Consider the following 26,373-nt stretch of genomic DNA (forward strand, 5'->3'; position numbering starts at 1 on the left):
CTGTGGAAATGAGACAGGTAAAGTTTCTCTTGCTCTTTGTTAGCTCTCTGACAATAGAATAATCTAGAATAGGTGTTTGACTGAATTGGAAAAATACAACTTCAAGGCTGGACAAGGTCTTAGAAATCAGTTAGTGCCGTGGCTCCCAGAGTGTGGTCCTCGCCCAGCAGCGTTGGCATCACCTGGGAATTTGTTAGGACTGCATATTCTCCGCCCCACCCAGCCCTCCTGAGGCTGAGGCTCTGGGGGAGGGGCTGTACCACCTGTGGCTTAACAAGCCCTCCAGGTGACTCTGTTGCAGCTCAAGTCTCAGAACCACAGGTTACTGTGCTTCCCTTTCCCCTCAGCCAATTTTACACTTTTAGAAACCAGTCTGGACAGATTCATTTAACCTGGACTACAGAGCAAACATACCTTCAAAGAAGGTTCACACCTGGGCTGGCCGGGCTCATTTCAGCCCCTGTTTGCCACTGGCTGCAGCTATGAAACGTGGCAGTGGGTCCAGAATAAATAAAAGGAGATGTCCTCTCGGAACAGAGGGCTGGGCAGCGGGAGGTTGGGGATGTGAATTCGTATCAGCTGATAAGTGATTTTTTTGCAATGAAGCACATCTAGAGCCTAGGTTCGATGATCACATGCTGAGATGATGTAAAGGGGCCGTGAGGAGTGGATGATGGTCTAGCTGGTATTTGAGGCCCCTTCCGAGGTGGAATTTGAGAATGGAAGACAGGTGCTTGTGTGCCTCTTGAAGAGACAATGTTTTTTTTTTTTTTTTTTTTTTTTTGAGAGTTAATTATTTCTTTTATTTTATTTATTTTTTTTTTATTGCAGTAACATTGGTTTATAACATTGCAAAAATTTCAGGTGTACATCATTGTACTTCTATTTCTGCATGGACTACATCATGTTCACCACCAAAATACTAATTACAACCCATCACCACACACATGTACCGAATTATCCCTTTCACCCTCCACCCTCCCCCCTTCCCCTCTGGTAACCACCAATCCAATCTCTGTCCCTATGTGTTTGTTTATTGTTGTTATTATCTACTACTTAATGAAGGAAATCATACGGTATTTGGCCTTCTCCCTCTGACTTATTTCACTTTGCATTATACCCTCAATGTCTATCCATGTTGTCACAAATGGCTGGATTTCGTCGTTTCTTATGGCTGAGTAGTATTCCATTGTGTATATATACCACAGCTTCTTTATCCATTCGTCCCTTGATGGGCACTTAGGTTGCTTCCAAGTCTTGGCTATTGTGAATAAGGCTGCAATGAACACAGGGGTGCATGTACCTTTGCAAATTGGTGTTTTCAAGTTCTTTGGATAAATACCCAACAGTGGAATAGCTGTGAAAGTTCTAGAAGAAAACATAGGCAGTACGCTCTTCGACATCGGTCTTAGCAACATCTTTTCAAACACCACATCTGACCGGGCAAGAGAAACAATAGAAAAAATAAACAAATGGGACTACATCAAACTAAAAAGCTTCTGCACAGCAAAGGAAACCATCAACAAAACGAAAAGACAACCTAACAATTGGGAGAAGATATTTGCAAACCATACATCTGATAAGGGCTTAATCTCCAAAATATATAAAGAACTCATGCATCTCAACAACAAAAAAACTACCAACCCAATTAAAAAATGGGCAAAAGACCTGAACAGACATTTCTCCAAAGAAGATATACAGATGGCCAACAGACACATGAAAAGATGTTCAAAATCACTAACTATCAGGGAAATGCAAATCAAAACTACAATGAGATATCACCTGACGCCCGTCAGAATGGCTATAATTAACAAGACAGGAAACAACATGTGTTGGAGAGGATGTGGAGAGAAGGGAACTCTCATACACTGCTGGTGGGAGTGCAAACTGGTGCAGCCACTATGGAAAACAGTATGGAGATTCCTCAAAAAATCAAGGATAGAACTACCATATGATCCAGCTATTCCACTGTTGGGTATTCCACTGTTGGGTAAGAGACAATGTTTTAATCTAAAAGAGCGACTGGAATGCGGCTTTGGAGGGCTAAAGTGGACGAAGAGACTGGGCTGGGGGTAGGGGTGAAGGGGAGGATGGGGTTTGGGCCAGGCTGACTTTTGAGTGCCTTCTACCCAACTTCTCTCTGAAGGCAGGAGGGCGTTCTGGGATGATTATGGGTGACTATTAAAGAAGAAGAGTTCAGGGACAGCCTTAGCATCAGACGGGCCAAACACCTGGGTTCTACATGTGTCCGGAACTGCCGCACCCTGATGGCAGGTGGTGAGTCAGTGAGACCATTAGCCCAGCCCTCCTCAGGCTTTACGTATATTTGAATCACCTGCAGATCTTGTTAAAATGTAGATTCTTATTCAGCAGCAGGTCTGGGATGAAGTCCAAGAATTTGCTTTTCTAACAAGTTTCCAGGTGATGCTGACGCGCTGGTCCAGGGACCACACTTTGAGTGGCAAGGAGAGTTGCACTGAGCTCTCTCTCCGCCCCACCCCACCCCATACCCACGTTAAGTTGCAGAGAGAATTCTGCTTCCAAGTCCTCTTAGGAGTGATATTTATCCCAGATTTTCAGCACAAGTCGCATTTTCATATTCTCCCATAAATACATTCATGTCTACCAGGCTTGGTTTGGAAATGTGGGCAAAGCACATAGGGCGGGAGCGTAGCATAGTATTTAAGAGCGTGGGTCAGGGAGACACATTCTCCAGGTTCAACTCCCAGCCCTGCCTCTGACTGCTGTGTGACCTTGGGTAAGTTCTCTCTGTCTCAGTTTCCTTATCTGTAAAATGAGGTTGATAATAGTGCTGATATCATAGGGTTACTATGAGAATAAATGTGTTAATATTTGTAGACCATCTGGAACAGTGTCTTTAGTGGTTGAGTTCATCCTCCATCCTGTGTCAACAGCAGCTGCAGGTCCTGGTGCAGTGACCCGACCTTGTTGGATACCAGGGCTAAATCTGAAATTAATTTTTTCTAAACCGAGTAGTCATGAGACCCTGAGGGTTTGCATACTCTGATTGCACCTCTGAATCCATTTTTCATAATTTGGGGAGAAGTAAGATCATGTTCTAAACATACTTTTACTAATAACTTGTCATGTGGGCAGAAGTTTGCACACTTCTAAAACCACATTAAGATGCATGTAAGCAAGAAAGGTTGAGTTGCTCATTGAGGAAAAACATCTGTTCTGAGGTTTTAGGCTAACTTTCTAGAAGGCTGATGTCCAATTCTGTGCTCCTGATGGCCCCATTGGGTCAGCCATTAGCAAAGGGGGAGGCTGGTGTCCTTCCATGTGGACCCTGGGTTGCCATTAGTAAGGCCCAGCTGTACTTGCCTCCCTGCCTGGTCACATGCCTCTTCAGCCCTTGGGATAAAATGGGCTTCAGAAATCAGGGCCAGGTGAAGACACGCAGCGTGCAGCTCTGTCTGAGGGAGGCGTGTGGCTGATGGCCTTCCTGCTCCACGCTCCCACGGTCAATGGTGACAGCTGAGCTGCGATGGGCTGTGGTTTCTCAGGACAGACACCATTCTGTGCTTGCCCACGTGCAGACAGCCCCCGATCCCATGGAGCTTGTGTGCAGAGAACTTGGGGGTTTACCTGCTGAGGAACCAGGCTCCTGACACCAGGCGATTCTCATTCCTCCCTGGCAGTGCCACTAACTGCCACTTGAGCAAATGTTGCCTTTGAGAGATGTCCATCTTGGAGTTCAGCCTGAGAGGCCACAATCTGAGCAGGGCTTTGCCCACATTGCTGGTCTAAGTGACGGTCCACTGAGCGAAGGAGGCAAGACGTCTTAGTGCCGTGGCTGCTCCACTCTAGGTGGCCGGCGGCAGGATGGGAGGACGCCTGGCTCTGAGCCATGACCTGGGAAAGACCCCTTTCCCAGTTTGGCACTCCTCAGCCAGCGAACGCCCAGGCTTGGCTGCAGCACCCCCGCCCCAGCATCCTGCTCTCTGCTTGGTCTCTCGTGACGCACTCTAAACAAACTGGCCTGCAAGTACGTCATGGAAAAGTCAGCTCTCGGACTCTTTGTAGCTGAGCCAAAGATCTGAGCTCTAGAAATCCCTTTCAGAGAGACTTTCAGTAATGCCCTACGAGGGGCGTGTGCTGTGCAGCAGGAGTTGGCACGACCTAAATAGATTTGGCTTATAGGCCTGGTCTTATTGCCTCCAGTGTGAGCTGAGGGGTAACATGCAGAGTCACCCTGCGAAAAACCCCTCATTTCACTGCCTAACCTAATGTTTGGGATTCTACCTGACAGATGAACTGGAGTTCTGAAGACGCTTTGTCTTCAAAGCACTCCACTCGAAGTCCAAATACTAGTTTGTTTCAGGGGTTTGGGGAGGGAGCTGATATGTAACAGCAGCTGCCATGTGCTGGCATGTATGCATGTGGCTTCATTATAGACGGTCTTTAGCAGATGCTTGGCTGGCTTGTGAAGGGTGGGGAGCATGTCTCGGGCGGGGCTGGTGGGGCTGCGGCAGTGCCAGAGGCCATCAAGTGTGGCAAAGTGAAGGGAACCAGGTCAAATGGTTTTGTCCAGGGCTGACTTTGAGGGTAGAAATGATGAGTTCCTCTCACTTTACATTTCAGGACACACATGCTTCTTGAAGTTGTTTTTGTCAACTCTGACCCAGAGTTAGCTCAAGATAAAGGCAAGGGGCACTGCTCGTTGGTGTGTTCATGTGAGAAAATCTAATTATTCACAGCAAGATGGAACTCTGTAGCCAGGTTCGGAGACTTATTTCCTTTTTGTGGTTCAGGGGTTAATCCGTTGGTTTTTGAGATCAGCTCTCTCTCTCGTTAGTAAGTCTGGCCAAATGAGCATTTTTGGATTTGTTATAGATGTTTGTTAGCCATGTGACCTCAGCAACATTTGCTGGAATAGAACTGAAGAGGCTGGATTGTCCTACCTGAGGCTGGGAATGGAATTTTGAGACAATGTTTCTAAATTAAATTTGTTACAAAGCCTTATTGGCAGAGCTGTAGAACCAAGGGAATCATCTCTGGTAATGGTCTTTTTCCACTGCCTCCTCCAAATGTTGGGAACAATGCTTCAGTCACCAAAGACTTCTAGAGTAGTGATTCTCACACTTTAATGTGCATACGAATCACCTGGAGATCTTCTTAAAATGAATTTTCAGATTCAGTAAGCTGGGGATGGGGCCTGAGATTCTGCATTTCTAATAAGTTCCCTGGGGATGCTGCTGCTGCTGTTCAGTGGACCACACTTTGAGTGGCAAGGTTCTAGACCACTGGTTCTCAAAGTGTGGTGTACAGACCAGCAGCAGCATTACCAGGCAACCTGTTAGAAAAGCAAATTCTTGGGCCTCGTCCCAGACCTGTAGAATCAGAAACTCTGGGGGTGGTGTGGCCCAGTGGCTGGGTTTTAACAAGCCCTGTAGGTGATTCTGATCCCTGCTTAAGTTTGAGAACCACTGTTCTACACAACGAATTACATGTCATCCTTTAGTGTAACTTGTTCCAATATTTAACAATCCTTCACTGCTGAAAGTTGTCCCTGGGGTCTACCCTCAAATAGTTTTGCTTAGTTACTCCAGTTCTTGTACTCATTCTTGAAGTCATCTCTTTAAGGTCCTAATCATAGAATTTTAGTCCTAGAAGGAAGCTTAAGATGTATTCTGATTTCTTTCTGCCATGCTTTACGTTCCCCTGTGAACCTTATCTACCTCGGGGCTTTCAAAGTAGCTGGTGGAAAGTGTTCAAGTGAAAGTTAGGCTGGAGAAATATCAATAACCCATTTGTTGTTAAACTTGATCAGTGCACATCACTTTCTCCTGTGTCAGAGGTTTGGGTCATTCTGCTTTCTTCAATTTGGAGTTTAAAGATGTTTTTACACTGCCTTAGAATTTCAACTTCTATACTAGTATAATTTAAAATTTTTCTAAAAAGGACAGAGCAGTGGAAAGAATAATTAAGCTCTACAAGAGCTTTTAAGCAGTTTTATTGGATTTGAAATTAAAAGAAGGCCTGGAGAGGTTGTTCTGGGGGCAATTAATGCACAGAAGCTGACAATTGTAGTGGATTGCTATAGAAGAGGGGAGGCCTGGATGGGAATGAGGGGCACAGAGGGCTTTATTTATTTATTTGTGAGGAAGATCAGTCCTGAGCTAACATCCGTGCTAATCCTCCTCTTTTTGCTGAGGAAGACCGGCTCTGAGCTAACATCTATTGCCAAGCCTCCTCCTTTTTTTTCCCCAAAGCCCCAGTAGATAGTTGTATGTCATAGCTGCACATCCTTCTAGTTGCTGTATGTGGGACGCGGCCTCAGCATGGCCAGAGAAGCGGTGCGTCGGTGCGCGCCCAGGATCCAAACTCAGGCCACCAGTAGTGGAGCGCGTGCACTTAACCGCTAAGCCACCAGGCCGGCCCCAGAGGGCTTTTTTAGAAGGCAAGGGAAACAGAGAGAGGCTTCAGAGTCAGGCAATAATCCTTGCTGTATTGACCTTTTCAAACTGAATTATATTCATAAAATTTGACTGTGGAGGAGAAGGGTGTAAACTCCTCTCTCTTTCAGGCTGTGAGTCCTGATGAATGGGGACACACCAATGACTATGTGATTGAATGAGAGTAGGCAACTCCAGCTCAAAGGGCAGTGTACTTCTATTGCTGGGATGCTTTCTGGTGGAGGAGGGTCAAGCTTGAGCTGCACTGAGGCCCTTGTACCTTAGCTCAGAGGAGCCAATCCAATTTTCCCATTTGGGCATCTAGGGGCATTCTTTCCTAGTCATGTGTCTTGGTACTGATGTGAGAGGTTTCCTCCACTCCCCGCTTCCAGAGAGTAGCTGGCCAAAACAGCCATCTGCCAGTGAGGGGAAACTGGGTGCTCTTAGGAGCCTTGAGTCTGGTGCTAGCCTTGCAAGTTCTCCACTGCCTGGCCTGTCCAATACCAGCCTTTGATGTCCTGCAGACATTTATACAGTGGTTCTTGCAAATGCACACAGAAATCCCCAAGAGAATTCTATTTATTATTTTTTTTTCTAGCATAGAGCTTTCAGGTTGAGCAAAAAGACATATCTCCAGATAATTGTGAAAAAAGGCCTAGACAAATGCATAACTACAAATAACAATTACCAGGAAATTCACAGTGGGACAGAGCATGGTCAAACGTTCACTCCAAAGGACTTAAGATGTATGAATTTGGACAGACTGAACAACCTGCTGATTTTGACCTAAATAAATGAGCTAGGACATATGGTAACAAAAGCTCTCTCAAAGAAATTGGGCCACAGCCATCAATTGCTTAACTACTTCCCCTCCAACCCACGAACTTGTAACGTCAGAAACTTTTCCTAGTGGAGTGTGGCATGCGAGGAAAGAAAGGCAAGGTGGCATTTCACCCAAGTGGAGTGTGTGCTGACTGATTAAGTGTTGAGGGTTCCAGTCCATTGGCTTACATTATTGGTTGGCCAGGTCCTCCAACTTGAAGAAACGTTTCTGACAGGGTGAGAATATTTCAAGAATCTTAGAGAATTTAGAGTCAGCCCTCAGTCATTCAAGGGTTGACCCTCATTTTGGAAAACATCCAGGATCCTGGCTTTTCTTCCTTCCAACACTTAATCTGTCTTCTTCCTGCCCCCCACAACCCATCCTCTATCTCTTTTTGGACATTTCCACAGCTTGTTAGGCAATTCAAATAAAAGGTGGGCAAAGAATACAACATGAAAAAAACTAATGGGTGAAACGAAAATTTATGAAATTGACTCAGTAATCATGGATCTGGAATTGGTATGGATGGGAGGACATTGAAACTCTTGGCCAAATATGTTATTTTGGTTATTGATAGTCATCAACCAATGAATGAATCATTATTTGCCTATTAACACCTTGAATCATGTAATAATTTAGTTTTTTGTAATTATAAATATTTTAAAAATATTAAGAATATTTTGGCTGTCATTTAGGTAGATAATAAATTCACCCCAAAGGATCATAAGAGATAATATTTGTACTATTAGTCCCCATACGCTTGGCCAAATGGACCATTCTCCCCCCTCCCAACCCCTTAATGAATCAAGATAATAAAAATGTACCTGTCCTGCGGTGTCATACAGTCCGAGCAAGTGTTGCTTGCCTCCCACTGTCACAGTAACTAGGGGAGAAGAGAAGGGAAGAGAAGAGTCCATAAATGGAAGCTTCAATCAGGAGCCTTCACATTTCTCCATGCCAACATCTCCCTGGGCATCAAGGATAAGCATATGCCTCACCCATGTATATTCTAAACCAAGTTGACAGCATGATTTCTAAATGAAAGGCAACCTTGGGCTGTAGTGAGAGCAGATGGGCTGAGCCAGGTCCAAATTTCTCGACTGAGATACATATTGTTGGCGCCACTAGGGCACTCTGCAGACTGCTCATTGATCCTTACTAGGCCCTATAATATCAAGATCCTGAAGGAAAAGGATGCTGGACCCTTTCTTGCTTAGGTTATTTTCTTCTTTTTTTCGGTTTGAGCCACTTTTCAGGATACAGAATTATGTAAGCAACTTCTCTGTTAGAAATCTCTGCTTTTATCTGTCTTCGAGATGTTAATGAAACCCTGAAAACAAGGGATATTAACCTACCTGCATATTTTATAGTCTACAAGGCAAAGCTAATAATGAAATGAGAAGGGCTTAACATTTATTTTAAAAAGTTTTTTTGTTAAATATGTCTGTGTTTTAGCTCAACTGATTCATTCCAGTTTTGAACCTTAGTTGCAGAAGGGGATGTTGCGTGGGTTTGGTTTCACATACCTAGAGGGTGTATGCTGAGTGAAGAGTAGAGAGCTTGAGTTACCCAGCAGACTTACTGCTTTGCCAAGCAATTGTGTCCAAAAGTGAGGAGTAACAGAAGGATACCAACCACTCTGTATAGGTCTGGAAATGAAATAAAGTTTCAACTTGAAACTGAACTGAGATTGAACAGATCGAATGCAAGAGTAATACAATTCTCTTGGTGAATGGAAAGAGCAAATTTAAATTTCCAGAGAAATTTGATCTCTTTTTGGAAAAAGGAAGGAAAATATGAAGGAGAATGTGATTTTTCCTAGTCGATTAAAAAAATGTGCAAAAGCAATGTAAAGATGGTTTTTGATTCCTCCTGCCATTAGCTGTGAAGGAAATGAAAGATAAATCGAATGGCAACCTTTTATAACCTTTTATCTAACATATGCCAGCCATATTCTGCAGTCTGCTGCTCAGAGCTGCTGATTCAGTACAGATTTTACTCTTATTTGTCTTCAGGTTCATGGGCTACATGGATGCAAAGTACTTCCTAATGGCTCATTCTTTGAAAAGCACTCCCTCCCTAGACACCAGTAACAATTTCTCTAATCTACTCAGATCAACATGTGTTCAGCTTGATAACATGGCTGCAGCCACTCAGATGAGGTTTTAAATGTGTATTTTTAAGTAGTGAACCCATCTCCATCCAACCCTGGTGACAGTGCTGACAGAAGAGGGGCATTTAAACATTTTTACTTCCTACGTCAGGCCAGCAATGGAAATGAAGGCGAGACTGCGCGGTCCAGAGCTTCGTCTGTTCTATTTTCCTCTTCCTGCACACTTCAAGCCTGGTCAGATGTTCCTGAAATCTGCCTAAATGGTTTCTTTAATGACCCATTCACTACCTAGTCACGGATCAGGAATGAAGGGAAGAAATCCAGCCATTACAACATGGAATTTCCTGCCTAGCGAGCCCAGTACATGTAGGTCAGGGCAGCTGTTTCTGAGACCCCCTTGGACCGTCCCATGACCTCCAGGCCCAAGTCCATCTGTGGAGTGAGCATTAGAAGCCAAGTCATCTTCACGGCCCCACTGGGCACTGCAAATATTCTTAAGCAATGGCTTTGACCTTTGTCACTGGAGCCCTGAGGCTTCTGCTTGGGTTTTCTCAGAGAACAACCATTCCCTCCAGCCTGCCTTTCCTCAGGCCTTGCCATTTTCTCCCTTGGCAGCTCTGATTCCAAGGAATTTTACCAGGCCTGAGGCAAATGCCAGCTCAGGAAGTTTGGGCTGTGGGCTGAGAGTCTGGGTACAGCCTTCTCTTCTCTCTATCCTTTCCTTCCTCAACGGTTTATTGGGTTCTTGGATTGTGCTTAGTGTTAGGAGTAGAAAGACCAGATACAATTCCTCCCTTCGTGCAGCGTGGAGATGAGGGGTTTACTGGCAAAGCCTGCGCACGAAGTAGTGCAGTAAATGCTATGCTGGGGCAGCATGGAGTGGTGTGGGAGCCCGCGGTAGGGGCATTGCTGTGCATGTGTGCTTATGTGCACATGTGTGTGCATGCTGGTGGGGTGTGGGAATGCAGCGTGGGCACTACTGCGTGTGTGCACACGTACTGCTGAAGCATGGTCAGAGACGGCTTTCTGGAGGGGATGTCTGAGCTGAGTCCCAAAGATGGCCAAGAGTTACCCAGGGTGCACTGGGGGAGATGGTGCAGAAGAGGTGGGCATGCAGGGTTGGGCTGCCACAACTCAATAATTTTTTTTTTTTTTAAAGATTTTATTTATTTTATTTTTTGCCCCCAAAGCCCCAGTAGATAGCTGTATGTCATAGCTGCACACCCCTCCAGCCTCTGCATGTGGGACTCGGCCCCAGGATGGACAGAGAAGTGGTGCCTCGATGCGCACCCGGGATCCGAACCCGGGCCGCCAGCATCGCAGCGCACGCACTTAACCACCAAGCCACAGGGCCGGCCCACAACTCAATAATTTAGACTTTATTCTGAAGGCTTTTTTAAACTATGAAAGTCCTGAATTCTTCTTTTTCCCAAAGAAAGTGAAAGAGAAGGAATTAAAATAATCTTCTTGGTTTAAGGCAAAATGTTGGGAGGAGGGAGGATGACATTTTTGGGGTGGAAGCCATGTTGGCTTTCAGCTTTGCAGTGTGTTGCCGTCTACTCTGTCTTGTGTGGGGCCAGCCCTGCTGGAGGAATCCTAAAGGAAAGGGCAGAGCTTGTGCCTCTATCTCTGGAAATCACTTTTATTCCCTCTTCCCTGCTCTTTTATTCTCCCATTTTATCAGAAGGAAGATAAGTGGATCACACAGTTGATGCCAGAGAACATCAAGGGACAGCCAGAGACAGATCCCAGCGTTAACCACACGTTGTGGGACGAACAAATGGCTTTGTGAGTCCTTATCTTGGACTAGCCGTGGGTGCCTTATGGCTTGCCAACCTGTGTCCTGTGAGGCTCCTCAATTTGGAAATGAATCAGTCACAACAGCACAGAAGGAAGGTATGCCCTAAAATGCTAATAGTCAATGTAGTGAGGTTGAAAGAGCAGGATCTTTTAAGTCAAATTGTTTTACGTTTGAATCTTATCTTTGCTATTCACCATCTGAGTGACCTCTGGAAAGTCACCTAACATCTCTGAGCCCCTCTTTTCCTGTTTGTTAAAATTGGGAATAAGATCATCTGCCAAAGGGAGTCCTTGTGAGGAAGAAATTAAGCGAGAAAATGCTGGGACCCAGCCTGGCCCATAGTAGGTGCTGAACATCTGTTGGTTTCCCTTCTTCAACAAATGCTTGTTGCACATCTTCTCGGGACAAGCCAGTCTGTCTTGCTCTCAACTGTAGGCCTAGTGCACATTAACTGGCACCAGAATTCATCATATTTGTGAATTATTGATCACTTTCTACCCTAAATGATAGCTATTTAGATCTATGTGTTACATCTCCCACTGGACAGGAAGACCCTTGAGGACAGAATCTCCACACCCCATACCCTGCAGAGTATGCAGCACAGTTCCCGGCATGTGTAGTAAATGCTGAATACACAGTACAGAAATGGAGCACCAGGGGCTACTCGGGCAGAAGAAAGTCCTTCAAAATGTGCAGAGCTTGAAGCTCCCTGGCAAGACCCTAACTGCTGGGAAGCGCCTGCAGCCAGCGGACCTGCCTGGCAGACAGCGGTCCAGCTAAAATCCCAGATCACGTCTATTCTCGGAGCTATTAAAGCTGTTTTCTGAGCTCAGAGAGGTTTTAAAGAGAGTGGGTCGAATGACCTGCTAATGGCTCAGACGGTTCTCTCAATAAAGTGTGAAAAGTTGTCAGTGACCTGTTAAGTGTGTAAAATGAAGGCCTTCATCTCCGAATCCATTAAACTGCTTGCTTTCTTGTGTTTCTTCTTGAGGCAGATTGGGGCAGTTAATTTCTGAGCTGGAGTGAGGTGCTGATGAAGTCAGGCATGGGTTTGGTCTCTTGAGGGTCAGTTGGTTTCACCCAGAGAGAAAATGTCCCAGGCAGGACCCGAGCCTGCTCCCCTCAGCAGTTCTGTCACCTCACAAAACTGGGTGTCATTTGCAAACCTGGGTGGGGAAGTGTAGGTCATTCCCTGTCAGCCAGCTCAGACATCAGTCCCGCCCACCAGCAGCACTAGGAACCGGGTTCAAAGCCCCTTCCTTGTTGGGTGGTGGGCTGGCCGTCTCATCTGCGAAGAGCAGCCTGTTGACTCGAGAGGATGAATATATGACGAATCCTGGGGACTGGAGAGGTAGAAATGCCGGGTCAGTGAGGAGAGAGCCTCCCAGCGCCCTCACATTCCTGGCATGGAGCCAGCTGCCTGCAGCACTCATGTGAAGGTACTCGGTTTGGCAGGTTGGATGAGGCAGACCTGACTAGCTGTGTGGACGTTTCCCCTAAAGGTGCTATTATGGAGGAAAAAACACTAGATTATAGATATAGCAAGAAATAGAATTTTAAGAAAGCTAAAAACATGGCTGTCATGGAAATATAGGGTGAAGACATGTCAGAGATGTATTAGTTCATTCATGAGAGAACCAGCAAGATGGTAAATCTTGTTAAAGAGCATTTTGAGGAATGGGCATGTATAGGTACTTCAAAAGCAAAATGTTAGAATAAGATGGCCAGGTTCAATGGCAGAGTGCTTGCTGTCCTTTGGAAAAGAGAACCCAAACAGGAATTATCCGCATCTCTACCCAACAAGATTCACAAGTTAACATGCAACTTCAGAAAGTCTAAGCTTTTCGTTAATAGCAGACTCCAACAAAGGTATATCGCCTAGATTATTAATTCTTGGGGGGAGGGCGTTAAACAGTGCCCCAGCGTGATGTTGAAAGCACAGTTGCATGCTCTTGGCCTGTATTCAAGTTTCAGATAATTTTTCTTCATGTCTGAATTTAAGTTCATGCTTTGCTACTCATTTGGTGAGATGTTGGGCAAGTCAGTAGCCCTCTCTCTCACCTGGAAAATGAACAAATCGTGCTTACCCTAAAGGGGCATAAAAACTCGTTCCAAGCTGTTCGGAACTCAGGGTAATCATCACAGCAGCTTGTCTATGTCTAGGGGGCTGCAAGAAATCGAGAGTTGAAATGAAAATTCGCAGTTCTGATCCTCGTCATGCTGACTGGATACCTTCAGCAGCGTCCCCTGACCCATTCCCTCTCTGAACTGACTCTCACCCCCTGCTCTGCTTCCTTTCTGGAAGATCCCATCTGGGACAGTGACTCACCTAGCTCCAGGGGCCACACTCAGGGGCTGCTTGTGCATGTTTGTGACCTGGGTTAAGCCTCACAAATGTGCATGTATATTTTATAAGGGATCAACTCAGAAGCATCCGGGGTGAGTCAAATTAAAATGTTAGAAAACAGTGTGAAACTAGAAGTAAACAATGGATTTTCATAAATATGAATGGTGGTAAATTCCTTCCTGGAGGTGTTCTCTCCTTCCAACATACACATTCCTCTTAATGTGGCTTGAAACTCTTCTCACCCATCCACAGAGCTTGCCTCAGCCAGCTCATTGCCCTTCTTTGCAAAGAATGCCTCTTCTTTCCTGAGCAGCAGACTGTGTGTGTGTGAAATAAAAGTTGCTTGGAGAAGTCTCTTATTTGGAATGAGGTCCTATTTCCATAGAATCAAGACCGAGGAGAAAACCAGATTCTCAGATTCCTGAGAATCCCTTAGGACTCTGAGCTGAGGGCTTTCTTTCATTAGGTCTGTATATTTATCCTACAATAAAGAGCGTCCCATTTGAAAGGGTAATGTATATTTGCCATGCATCTTCCATCCCTGTCATGTTTCTTTTCTCCTTTAGAGATGTCTATGGTGACAGGGAATTTGGTTTGTAGTTATACCAAGTTGTAACCCCCCCTGATTTTAAAGCAGAAGAACTGGTTAGAGCCCTGGACTTACTGTGAATGAACTCTGGGACTTAGAGCAAACCACAAATTCCTTAAATCTCAGTTTTCTTATTGCCAAATGAAGTGGATTTGAGGAGCAAAGGAGATGATGAACATGAAAATTTTGTACACCAAAGCTTACACAAATGTAAGGTGCATCACCAAGCAAATGGCTTCTGAAATAACAATGTTTTTGGCAACGCTGGTTGCTGGAATGCAGTTGCCCTGATTCTGGGTGCAGGGTGGGTGTTCAGGAAAGCTCTGCCCTTGTCAGTACTTGTTTGATGATGGAAGAGGAGGAGGAGGGGTAGGAGAGGGAGGTGGAGAGGTGGGAGGAGCTTGCTCAGTTCCAGGACTCTGGGAACTGACTGGGGATGAGGCCAAACCAAAGAGTCGTGGTTCCAAGACACTCACATCCTGGAATTTCAGAGTCTTGCTTGGCCTCACCCTTCCTTCCTCAGCATTCATTTGGTCTCTACATCCTGCCAATTCTACCTGCTAATATCTCTAGAATCTGACTCCTCTTTAGCATCCTTGTAGCTGCTCCCATGCAGCCCCTCACCCCCCATCCTTGTCAATTGCAAAAGGCTCCTAATCAGCATCCCGTTCTCCTGGCCCCATCTTTTGCGTTTCTCTTTCCTCACTGCCACCAGAGTTCTTGAAGCCATGTCTCTCCAAGATAAAATTCAAATACTCTTCAAGAATGTACAAAGTCTTTGTAGTCTTGCCCCTGGTTTACCTTTCCATCTTTCTTTTATTTTTTTCCTCCTACAATCCAAAATTCTTACAATTTATTATACTCATGGTGTCTTGTTTAAGCTGTTCCCTCTGGAATTTTGGAAAAGAAATTCTGGAATGCTTTCCCTATACTTGTCAGCCTGGAAAACTCCCATAACCTGGAAAACACACTTCCCTAACTCCCCCTTGATTCCCCCAGATACTTTAAGCCTGTTTCCATGCCTACTTGCCCACTGGACTCTAAAGTGCTGTGTGTTATTTATTCTCACCTTCCAGAGTCTAGCATGGGCCTGGCATGCAGTTCCAAGGATATTGCTTGAGTGACTGAAAAGTGCATTAAACTCCAATCAAAGTGAAGGTTTTCTCTAAGGCGTCTTTTTTTTTCTAGATGAATCTCTGGCATTTCCTAAAGGGTTGCTGTGAGCATTTCTGGACATGAAATGGCAGGATGGGGTCACCAGCAGTGACATCCCACATTGGAGCTGGCCTACTTGCTATGAGGGGGACCGTGAAAACAAGGCTCCGCTGGTGGGATCTGTGCTTAGGGCACCCTTCCACTTTTCCAGGCAACTTTCACCAGCTGCAGGGCTGCTGGACCCCAGGCCAGTGGGGCAGGACCACTGCCAAGGTGTCCTGAGGTTCACTTTGGCTGTGTAAGCATAGTAGCCAGGTCCCCTGGCATTAGCCGCAGAGCATGGGGGAGCTGTCTTTTAATTAAGATTTTGGGAAGAAGTGACTGAGTTATAAGAGAAGACTGCATGTAGAGGCTTGTGGTCTGCAAACCAGAGCATGCTTTTTGCAGGATCCCCGTACAAAGAGGTACTTAAAAAAAAAAAAAAATGCCAGCTTCTTCTGTCATATTCATACATCACTAGAAACTCTGAGTAATTAAGCTGCCATTGAGGTATGGTGGGATAAATACCTAATTTAGAGGCAGAAACTTTCAATTTTAGCCTTGACTTTGACTTAGTGATCGCAATGTTTCACGGCAGCCACCAGGGGTAGCTAGTTAAAAACACAGATTCCCTGGTTTCACACCCCGTCTCCAAGATTCTGAGGAAATTGGTCTGGGGTGGGGCCCAGAAGTCTGCATTTTTGTCAAGGTCTCCAGGAGAGTGAGTCAGATCTGAACCTCAGTTTCCTCATCTTTAAGATGAGACTAATAATAACTCGATTGCCAAAGAGTACCCCATCCACTTTAGATAGGTTTTGTAAATATCAGATGAGGTAATACATGGGAAAAAACTTAAAATTTATAAAATGCAACCCAGATATTATCTTTTTGATCATATCTGGCACACTGTACAGGAACAAGGCAGTCTGTATGTAACAGCACTCTCCTCTCCTCGTCTAGAAATTGTTACTAAGAAAATTCAAACACTAAGCGATGACAAAAGTGGACCTGTGTGCCCCTGCCAAGAGTTTTCAAAGAATTATTAGACTCATAAAAATTCTATCAGGTACCAGCCACAACTAGTTAAAAAATATGAGGGAAAATATCCTTTTCACAACCATAACAAATACTATAATGTGTCCAGTAACGTGCAATACCTTTACAAAAAAGCACTTTGTTGAGATATGCAAAAAAAGACAAATGGAGAAACAGCTCATGGCCTTGGACGGGAAGCTCCGTATTGTAAAGATGTTAGACCTCCCCAATTTAATGAGTTTAAAGTAATACCAATAGGATTTTTGAACTGGGAACATGACAGATTATAGCAGTTAGATTAAAAATTAAATTGGTGAGAATAACTAATATTTAAAAAAGAATGACAGGATAACTGTGCTGATGTATGTTAAGATGTATTATAAAGCTATACTAATTAAAACAGTACAGCACCAGCGCAGGAATCAGTGAAACAGAAGAGGAATCTCAGCCACGGAGCCCACTTCATATGTACGGGTTTCGTATATGGTAAGTGGAAATGAGAAAAGAGGAAGTATTCAATTTATTGTATCTAGATCATTGGTTACTATTTTTAAATAAAAAAGGACTTTGAAAATATAAAAGCAAGTCGAGAAAACCATAAGTAAATGATTGATGTATTTGACTTTAAAAAGTGAAAGAAAGGTGAGGCTGGCCCGGTGGCGTAGTGGTTATGCTGGCGCACTCCACTTCGGCGGCCCGGGGTTCATGGGTTCGGATCCTGGGGGCGCACCTACGCCCTGCTCATCAAGCCATGCTGGGGTGCTGTCCCACATAGAGCAACTAGAAGGATGTACAACTATGACATACAATTACCTACTGGGGCTTTGGGGAGAAAAAAGGAAAAAAAGAGGAGGAATATTGGCAACAGATTAGCTCAGGGCCAATCTTCCTCAACAACAACAAAAAAAAGTGAAAGAAAGGTAAATGTTCCGGGAAAATGGTCACAATATATGAGGGTTGAAGAAAGTTATTATCTTTGATACATAAGGGTACTTTCTAATCAATAAGAGTAACAATCCAAAAGAAAATAAAGAATATAGACAATTTACAAATAAATAAAGGGCCAATGAATAGTAGAGTAAAAAAATTCAAATTAAACAAGATGCAATCTTTGGCCTACGAAATTGACAAAGATGAAGAGAATGATGCCCATTGTTGGTGAGCACATGAAGGTGTGGGCACTCGTGCACTGCTGGAGGAAATGCGAACTTGTTCAAATTTTCTGGCAAGCCATTTGGCAATATAGATCAAATGCCTAAACATGGGTCTGTCTCTGACTCAGCAATCCTATTTCTGCAATGTATCCCCAAGAATAATCATACAAGAGCATAGCAATATATACATATAAGACTATTCATCACCTAAGTGTTTATAATAGCTGACAGTTGGGAACAACCTAAATGTTCAATAATTGGGGATTAGTCCTCATCAGTTATGGAGCAACCTTAAAATGTAACCTTTTAAAGAATATTGAGGAATGTGGTAAAATATTGAGGATATAATGTTTAGATAGTAGGAGATAAAGTTCTACATTGCATATGTAAAAATATTTATAGAAAACACTTTTTATTTTTTTCCATTCTTTGTTACCATGAACATGTAAATCAGAAAAAATATGACACGGGTGCTCAACAATTGTGGTTATTGTGTTGTTATTGTTACTGTTATATACAGATTGGGTTAAATATCATCTAAGTTGTCTCTCATCACTTAAATTCTACCATTTCTTCTTAGTTCACTCTCTGATTTTTGTCTGAGGCTTATCCAGATTTATTTTAGGCTGTAGGACCAAGCTTATATTTTTACGAGTAGGAACATGAGATGAATGGGTCTGCTGCAGTGGAGGTTTATAAACTGTGCATTGCAGAGCAACTCATCTTTTTCAGAGAATTATGATGAACCACTAATGCTCTACCTATACTTTTTTTTCGAAGGTACCAGGAAAATATTATGCATTTGAGGATGCTGGAATCTGCCAGGATATATTAGTTGTAAACCAGAAGAAGTATATGAGCTGTAAAGACAACAGCAGTAAATTGGTTCTAAATATAGCCCTTTATTGACACTGTCTAGGCATGGTGAAATAAACTAGCCAAGTGAATATTTAGAGTGTGTGTTTCTGCTCTCAATAACTTCTGTTTTAAAGTATTACAAGATAATTTGAGAACATTCATCTATTTTTCTCTGTTTTCTCCTTTTGTGCATGATTGTTGTCCTAGCTTATATTTACTCGTCTGCCTCTTTGTTATTCAGGATCCTAGAATTTTATGTATTCCTTTATTTATTTCATTTATCTTTGTCTAATATCCCCAACCAGAATAGGGATTCTTTTCAGGTAACAACTTTATTTTTTACTTCTTAACAACTGTCAAGAAATATTAGTATTTGCTGGTTAATTATGACCAAAGGAGGACATATGTATGACAATTTGAGAGAAAATAGTTCTTGGATCCTTTCTGCAACGAATATCTGTGAGACCATCTTGTAACTTCATTGTTAAGTATTTCCTCAGAGTTGGTATAAGGTAACATCTACCACTTTTATGTCCTTGTTCACATATTTTTCCCCAGTTGCTTTTCCTCACACTATCTAAAAATAGAAGCATAATTTTGGGATGCCTATCAGCGACATAAAGTTCATGGCTCCCAGTCATATTCGGCGAGGTTCGTAGCCAGAAAAGGGATGCACTGAGAACTGGCTGCCATCAGGCTGCCCTTCAAAGCTAGAAAGAGGCCTCATACAATGGTTGGCACTGAGGTAGACTGGGTCAATGGATTAGCAATCAGAGGCTTTGAATTCTTATTCTTGGTTTTGCTGATGCTTTTCTGTCAGGCTTTAGGTGAGGTGAAATTAATCTAGTAGAATTTCCATGCATTTGAAAGGATTTAAAAAATGCAGCAAATATATAACAAGTGGGGAACCGTGTGGTACAGTCTCAGTGTGGTTTCGCATTCAAGAACACACAACTCTAACAACCCCAAAAGTCCTTATAAACCATTCTGGCTTTCCGTGAACGATAAAGACACCAAAGGGGGATTCAAATGATAAACCATAGCACTGCTCCTTAAAATCATCTTCTTCTGAGTATTTTTCATAGCCTACCACAGTCTTGAAGTTTTGCCCCTACCCTCCATTCTTCATTAGCACACCTTCTATAAATATTTTAGTCTCCTTTCTGCCAACACAAGAAAGCCCAGGGCTTGACCGGTGCTCTCCTTTGGGGTTTGGAGGAGAGGGAAACTGAGGAACCAAAGGCACTTTCTCTCCTCAGCAGAAGGGGTAGGGGAATAGGGAGAAGGGAAAGATAACAAATATTTATAATTTAATACCCCTTCTTGTATCCCCGACACATTTATAATGCAGGTATTTGTTTTAACGGGTTGAGGGGTCATTTGCCTCACTCTCTTAAGATACTAGCATCCTCTCTTTCTCTTGGAACCCATGGACACTCAGCAGTTTAAACTACCACATTATCAAGGACACTACGGGTAGTTGGAACTGGAGTCTCTGCTAGAGCAGAAGTTAAAGGCACAAGAGTAGAAGGGGGATTAGAGATCAGATGATGGCCCTCTTGTGTCATCGCTAATTGGTCAGAAGCAAAATGAGGTTGTGTCAGTGGAAGACACGTGGACATGGGATTGGGACTTCATATGTATGGAGTGGCTGAAATCATCTTCCCTAGAACAGCCCAGTCCTCAGGCAGGGAGGCGTCCAGGACCTGGTATGGCAGTGGAGCTGTGGGAGAGTGGTATTCAGCGGCTTTTCCAGTAACTACAGAGAAATTACGACACCAAGGAGAAGAAAAAAAGTCAAGTTTTCTGGGGACAAGGATTGGGGGTGGGAGTGAGAAAGAAGATGGAGGGGAAGCAAAGGGGACTTGGGGGTGGGTTACTCTAATCAGAGTGAATCTGTGGAAGCCCAGTGTGAGCCCCACTCCAGGGCAGCTTCTAGGAGCTGGTTCAGTCTAGGTAGCTAGGCTGTTTGGGCCTAGCTTAGAGCTTCCATGATATTTCTAGTGTTGCCCTGAACTGACCTGGTCACCCAGAGAGCTCTCTGACTTGTGGCCTCTTTGTACTTCTCTCAGTCTTAACCCGTGACCCTCCAACTGGGAAAACCCAAACCTAGTCTGAAGGATTATTAAACCCCCGACTTTAGCTGGCTGTGGAAGGAGGGGCGTATGGGCCTGGGCCTGGGTTGCCCGGGACTGGGTGGAGGGAGGGCTGATAAAGAGACTCTTGTCACTTCTCTCTGGCCTGTTCTTTTCTGTGTGGAATTGTATACTACTGATCCCTGTCCTCTATGAGGGCACAGTAAAGGGAAAAGTGTGGACCAAGGACATTGCAGAAGACCATTGTGTTGGCATTGTTAGGAAGCCTACACCAACATGTCTGTTACCTTTACTGCAGCTCTGGTGCCCCTACCTTGTGACACTTGTGCCTCTTCTTCCCCTCCCAACATGAATTTCTAATAGGGGCTGTGATGGTTAATTTTACGTGTCAACTTGACTGGGCTATAGAGTGTCTACATATTTGGTAAAACATTATTTTGGGTATTTTTGCAAGGGTGTTTTGGGATGAGATTAACATTTTAATCAGTAAAGCAGACTGCCCTCCATAATGTGGGTGGGCCTCATCCAATCAGTTGAAGGCCTACACAGAATGAAAAGACTGACCCTCCCCTGAGTAATAGGGAATTCTCCAACAGACTGCCTTTGGACTTCATCTCTACCATCAGCTCCCCTATGTCTTGAGCCTGTCAGCCTACACTGCAGATTTGGACCTCCCAGTCTCCATAATTACATGAGCCAATTCCTTATAATAAATCTCTTTCTCTCTATATATTCACATCTTATTGGTTCTGTTTCTCTGGAGAACCCTGATTAATACAAGGGCTCTATGGTAAAACCACACAGTCTGATCTATAAGCTCTTAGCCAGAGAATAAGTGCCTAGCATAGACATATAACATAGTGTTTGGCACGTTATAGGGACAGAACAAATGAATAATAAATGAAAGTATATTTTTAGTCACAGAGTTTATTAGGTGAGAATTGATGCCAGTACCCATTAGCATATAGTGTGGCAGGTAAGGGACACAGGGCATGAGCTATAGAAGCATGAGGTTGATGAATAAAGCTGCTAAGATGATTTGTAAATGACTTGGTCACCAATGACACAGAGCATCCGTCTATTAATAGTGGAGGAGGCATTCTTGGTGAAGTCAAGGCAAGAGCCACTTCTTCAGGCCCCAAGAAATGTGGCTCCAATACGGAGATAGAAAAGATAGCACATGGAGCAGGTGGCCCCTCAGTTGAGTGTGAGACACGGGAGAGAGCAGAGCTGGAGCTGTTTTCATTCCCTGTTGTCATCAAGAGGTGCCTTTGAATCATGAGGATGGTGGGTAAGGATGGGGGGTGTTGGGTGGTGACGGTGGTTCTTGTTAAAGTGCAGTTGGTTTTGGGGGAGGGCTTGAGAACCGACATTTCTAATAAACTTCTAGGTGGTACCCTTGCTACTGGTCTGCAGGCCACACTTCAAGTGACAAGGCTCTCATCCTTCCCTTAAATGTGGCTTTGATTCCCTCAGTGGTTGACAGATTTATATGAAAGAGTGAGGTACACTCCATAGAAGAAATGCAGAAAGGAACTAGGTCTGGACAGCAGCTGGAGTGCCCACTCTCACCTGTCCCCTCACTGGTCTTCAGAAATTAAGCGAGTGGGGGCATAATCACGTTACTAGTCCCACAAAGAGCGGAAGGCATCTGCTATTGGGGAATCCTCCTGAGAGGGCTGCCAGCTTCCTCAGTGGGCATTTGAGGCCTGGGAGGGACTTTGGCCAAAAAAGAGGACTGTAAAAAGAAGAAATTATAAACAAGTAATCTTGAGACTTGGAAAATGTTTTCTCACTCCCCTGGGTCATCTTGGAGGGGAAATTGACCTCAAAATGTGAGAGCATGAGTAAAGGGAGGGAGACAAGCAATTTGGGCAAATGAGACCATGAAAAGCGCTGATTTTCTCAGTAATTTATTTCAATATTTCAGGAGATTGTACCTAGCAGCTTGGAGCATAATAAAAGCCAATGTGCTTTCTTCTATATGGGGATTTCTGAGTGTTTTTGAAGTTCTGTGACCTGTTTACAAAAGCGTGCTTCTGGCCCTGTGGAAGTAGCTCCTTATTGTTGTCTGTCTCTCTGTCCACCATAAGTCCCTGTGCAGACGTGGCTTTAGGAGCAGCTGGTGAAGTTAGACAAATTTATCTTCTCTGGGTGAGCTGCCCTCGTCTTGCTTTTTTCTCTCTGGCCTAGGAATTGGTATCTTCCTTTCCTCTTCTGCCTTATCAAAATCTATCCTTCTTTCTTTTTTCCCACACATTGAGGTTCTACAAATGATTGATAACTGACTAGACTGTGAACTCCTTACAGGCACAGGCAAACTTCTAGGGCCCAACATAGTGTCTTGAAAGTAATGGGTATTCAATAAATGGGTATTTGTTGAATGAATGGATAGCTTAAAATCCACCCCCGCTCACCAAGGAGGGTATACCTTCTAAAGAGGATCACAAGGAGGGGATACATTCTAAAGAGGCAAACTGATAAATCTCCAATAGGGATCTCAGGAGCATCTGAGAGGTTGGAGGGGAGTTTGTGGAGACCTGTAGCTTTCCTTGCACTCAGGAAATCACAGCAGAAGGTCCTGGTGATAGTTTCTGGTGTGGATACCAGGAGACACAATTGTTGAATTGAAACTGATCAATTCTAGAAAACAAGGAAGGCTCTTGAGCCCATGGCTTGGGCACACTCCAAGATAGACAGTGATGGAGTATTTGGCTAGTTCCCAGCACTGACAATTGAGACAACCCTGATCCAGTCTTGAGTGACATAAGGCAGCCATTGAGGTTGTCAATTTCAGGGCCCGGGGGGAGCAGCCCACGCTGTTGACCCCAACCTCTGCCAGAGACTGGCTCCACCAACACAGTGACCGCCATGCTGCCTGGGAACCTGTGGGGGCTGGTGCTAGACCTGCAGACCCTGCCTCCAAATCTGACTCCCCAGCCAAGAAGCAGAGAGAAAAAAACAGCAAAGCACATCGCCAAATTATGTTCCAGATTTTTTTTTGAAAATATAGAATTAGTGAGAATAAATAAACATTAACCATGCCTCTTGAGACAAGTTCAAACAGTTTTCTTTTCATCATCATATTGGCTAACCCTTCAAGGGTCAGCAAAAAGTTTTCTCTTTTAGACTTTGGTCAGAGGATCAGGTCTTCTTGCTCTCCATGAGGTACGGCATTTGTAACTAGTTGTTTTTGGAACAGGAAGAGTGAGAAGGGAGTGGCCTTACAAATCAATAAGTACTGACCCACCTAAAACTAGAAATGGCTGGAGGAAAGCAGAGATAGTCAAGAAGGGGGCAGTGGCCTAACCCAGTGAAAGAAAACACTAAACAAATGATTTAAAATATTACCTAAAACCTATGTGCTTTTGAGGGATTTGGGTGAGGTATTGTCAGCAACTGACAGCTGGTCCTCATGATTAATAACTCACAAGTATCTATTGAAGGTCCCTTTGCATGACACTATCCTGGATTCTGAAGGGCTTTCACCTTGAAAATTACAGAGTTCTTGGCCTTTTGGTCAAGAGTAAGGAAAGGCAAGAGGAATAACAATATATAAAAAAAATCTAGAGCTAGCAGCAGGACTAGAAAAATGGTCTAAAAATCCAGCCAAATCCTTCTTAAGCACTTATGGGGAATTCCCTAACTTCTCTGTCAAATATTATCCCATCTTCACGTCCCCGTTCTGATGCTGCTGCATTTCTGGGAATAGGAGTGGAGGAGTGAAGGGAGGGTAGGAAATCCTAAGAGTGGGGAGTGGAGGAGGCGGGGAGGGTTTGGGGGACCACAGAGAGGGTGGTGAATTCCAGGCAGGAGGAATAGCAAAATAGCTTCTTTCATCACAGCTGCATGCCAGAGGGCTATTGCTTAGGAAGCAGCGATGTTTTCCTTAAGGTTAAAATCACCTTTAGAAATATCCCTGAACTACTTTTCCAGGGTGAAAAAGTATTTTATATCATGTCTGAATTGAACTGTTGGAATACTTGAATTCATTTGAATGGGTGGTACCAGACACTGGAGATAGTTTTAATGACTTCCCAAATTCATACCTTGGCATATCCACAGACACCTAATTATAACAATAGCTATATTGTAACAATAGTGTAAGAATAGTTGGCAGAGTAATGGTCCCCCAAAGATATCCACCTCCTAATTCCCCAAACCCGGGAATATACTACCTTATGTGGCAAAACGGACTTTGCAGATGTGATTAAGTTAAGGATTTTGAGTTGGGGAGATTATCCTGAATTACCTGGTGGGCTCGATGTAATCATAAGTGTCCTTTTAAGAGAAAGAAGGAGGCAGGAAAGTCAGCGTCAGAGAAGGAGATGTCAGAATGGGAACAGAGGTTGGAGTGATGCGAAGGGGGCCATGAGCTAAGTAGTGAGAGCAGCCTCTAGAAGCTGGAAAAGGCAAGGAATGGATTCTCCCCTAGAGCCTGTAGGAGTGCAACTCTGCCGACACCTTGATTTTAGCTTAGTAAGATACATTTTTAACCTCCAGAAATGTAAGATAATGAGCTTGTGGTAGTTTGTTACAGCAGCAATAGGAAACTAATACAGTAACTTTATGTTATAAGATATTTACAAGCTGAAATAAATGCTTTGAAGTCACTGATCTTTGGGGAGAGAGACATCCTTTCCCTTGGCTTAATGTTTCCATGTGAAGGGTATCACTTAGTGTTAACACTCGGTCTGTGCCCGCAGGGGGGTAGAGAGAATGGAGAGCCATCTGATTGGTAAATCTGGGAGTGGTAACTGGGCATGCACCTCCTTTCCCCTTGGGATCTGTCTGCCAAGAGAAGTAAAAGCTCTGCTCTCTCTGCATACATAGTCCTTTTTTTTCTAGTGCTTGTTTGTGATGGATTAGGAAGCCCACTGTTACCCGTGTACCGAAGCCCAGTCTGGTCTTTTTTGGTTGGACTCTACTTTCTCTTTCTCAAGCAGGGAAAAGAGGTGTTATTTATTGAATCCCCTGACACACAACTCATCAGATAGATATTCTTCCTCTTTTCCTTGAATAACTTGTCCTTATTTAATTTATTTACTACATCTTTCTTAGTTCCGGAGAGTATTTAACATGGCTTATAGATACATTATAATTAAAAATGAGGAACAGAGGGAAAATGAAGGAAGGATTGATTAGGTGAAACTGGTCTGAGGTTAAATGCAAAATACATAACATGAGAGTCTGTTCTGGTGCTGGTAGGGGATGGGGCTGGGGAGGATCACAAATTGGGGTCTAAGCTTCTTATCAGTCAAAGCAAAGAGGGAAGCCTAATTGGTTAATGATTTATAGAATCATTATGGAATAAAAATCTAATGATTTATGGAATGTGGTAGCAAACCACCAACTGGTTACTCAAGGGAAACATAACTGTTCCTAGAACTGGAACTGAAAAACTCTCTCCTAAGGGTCTTCGTAAAGAGAACACTTATGTAATGTAGTGAACAAGATTCTAAACATCATCTTGAGTAAATGTGGCTATACATTTCATAAGCTATTTCTTACAATATCCCTCAGTGTAAGTAAATGGTATAATGATACCACTTTTTTCATTTATAATGAAAATTTATTGAGAACCTACTATGGGCCAGAGCAAGGTTTGGTACTGGGGCATACATGAGTGGGCAAAACAGAATCTTCCTTGTCTCCAGGGAGCTTATAGTCCAGAGGGGGAGCCAGATACAATACAAATAATCCCACACCAGGAAGATATAAAATCCGGCACTAACAGAATGTAAAACAGGGGATTCACCTTAGATTAGGGGTTGGGGACAACCTTTAAGGAAGTGACATTTAAGCTGGGATCTTAACAATGAGTAAAGTGAACAAGGCAAAGAACGTTTGTGTGTGTAGTGGGAATAGATCAGGTGTGTGTGTGTGGAACATTCTAGGCAGAGGAAACAACACACACAGAGGCCCTGAGCTGGAAAAGACGTAG

General features: G+C 43.8%; 1 protein-coding gene across 1 annotated transcript in view; it reads right to left on the reverse strand.

Moving 5' to 3' along the window:
• Positions 1 to 26,373, reverse strand: part of RHOJ (ras homolog family member J) — an 83,000-nt gene that overhangs the window by 13,004 nt on the left and 43,623 nt on the right. The window contains exon 2 of the mRNA XM_004426226.3: positions 8,067 to 8,125. Coding sequence (XP_004426283.1) covers positions 8,067 to 8,125 — 59 coding nt within the window. The remainder of the gene's footprint in view (positions 1 to 8,066; positions 8,126 to 26,373) is intronic.

Source organism: Ceratotherium simum, chromosome 24 (assembly GCF_057802395.1).
Source record: "Ceratotherium simum simum isolate JZ-2026a chromosome 24, ASM5780239v1, whole genome shotgun sequence".
Lineage (NCBI taxonomy): Eukaryota > Metazoa > Chordata > Mammalia > Perissodactyla > Rhinocerotidae > Ceratotherium > Ceratotherium simum.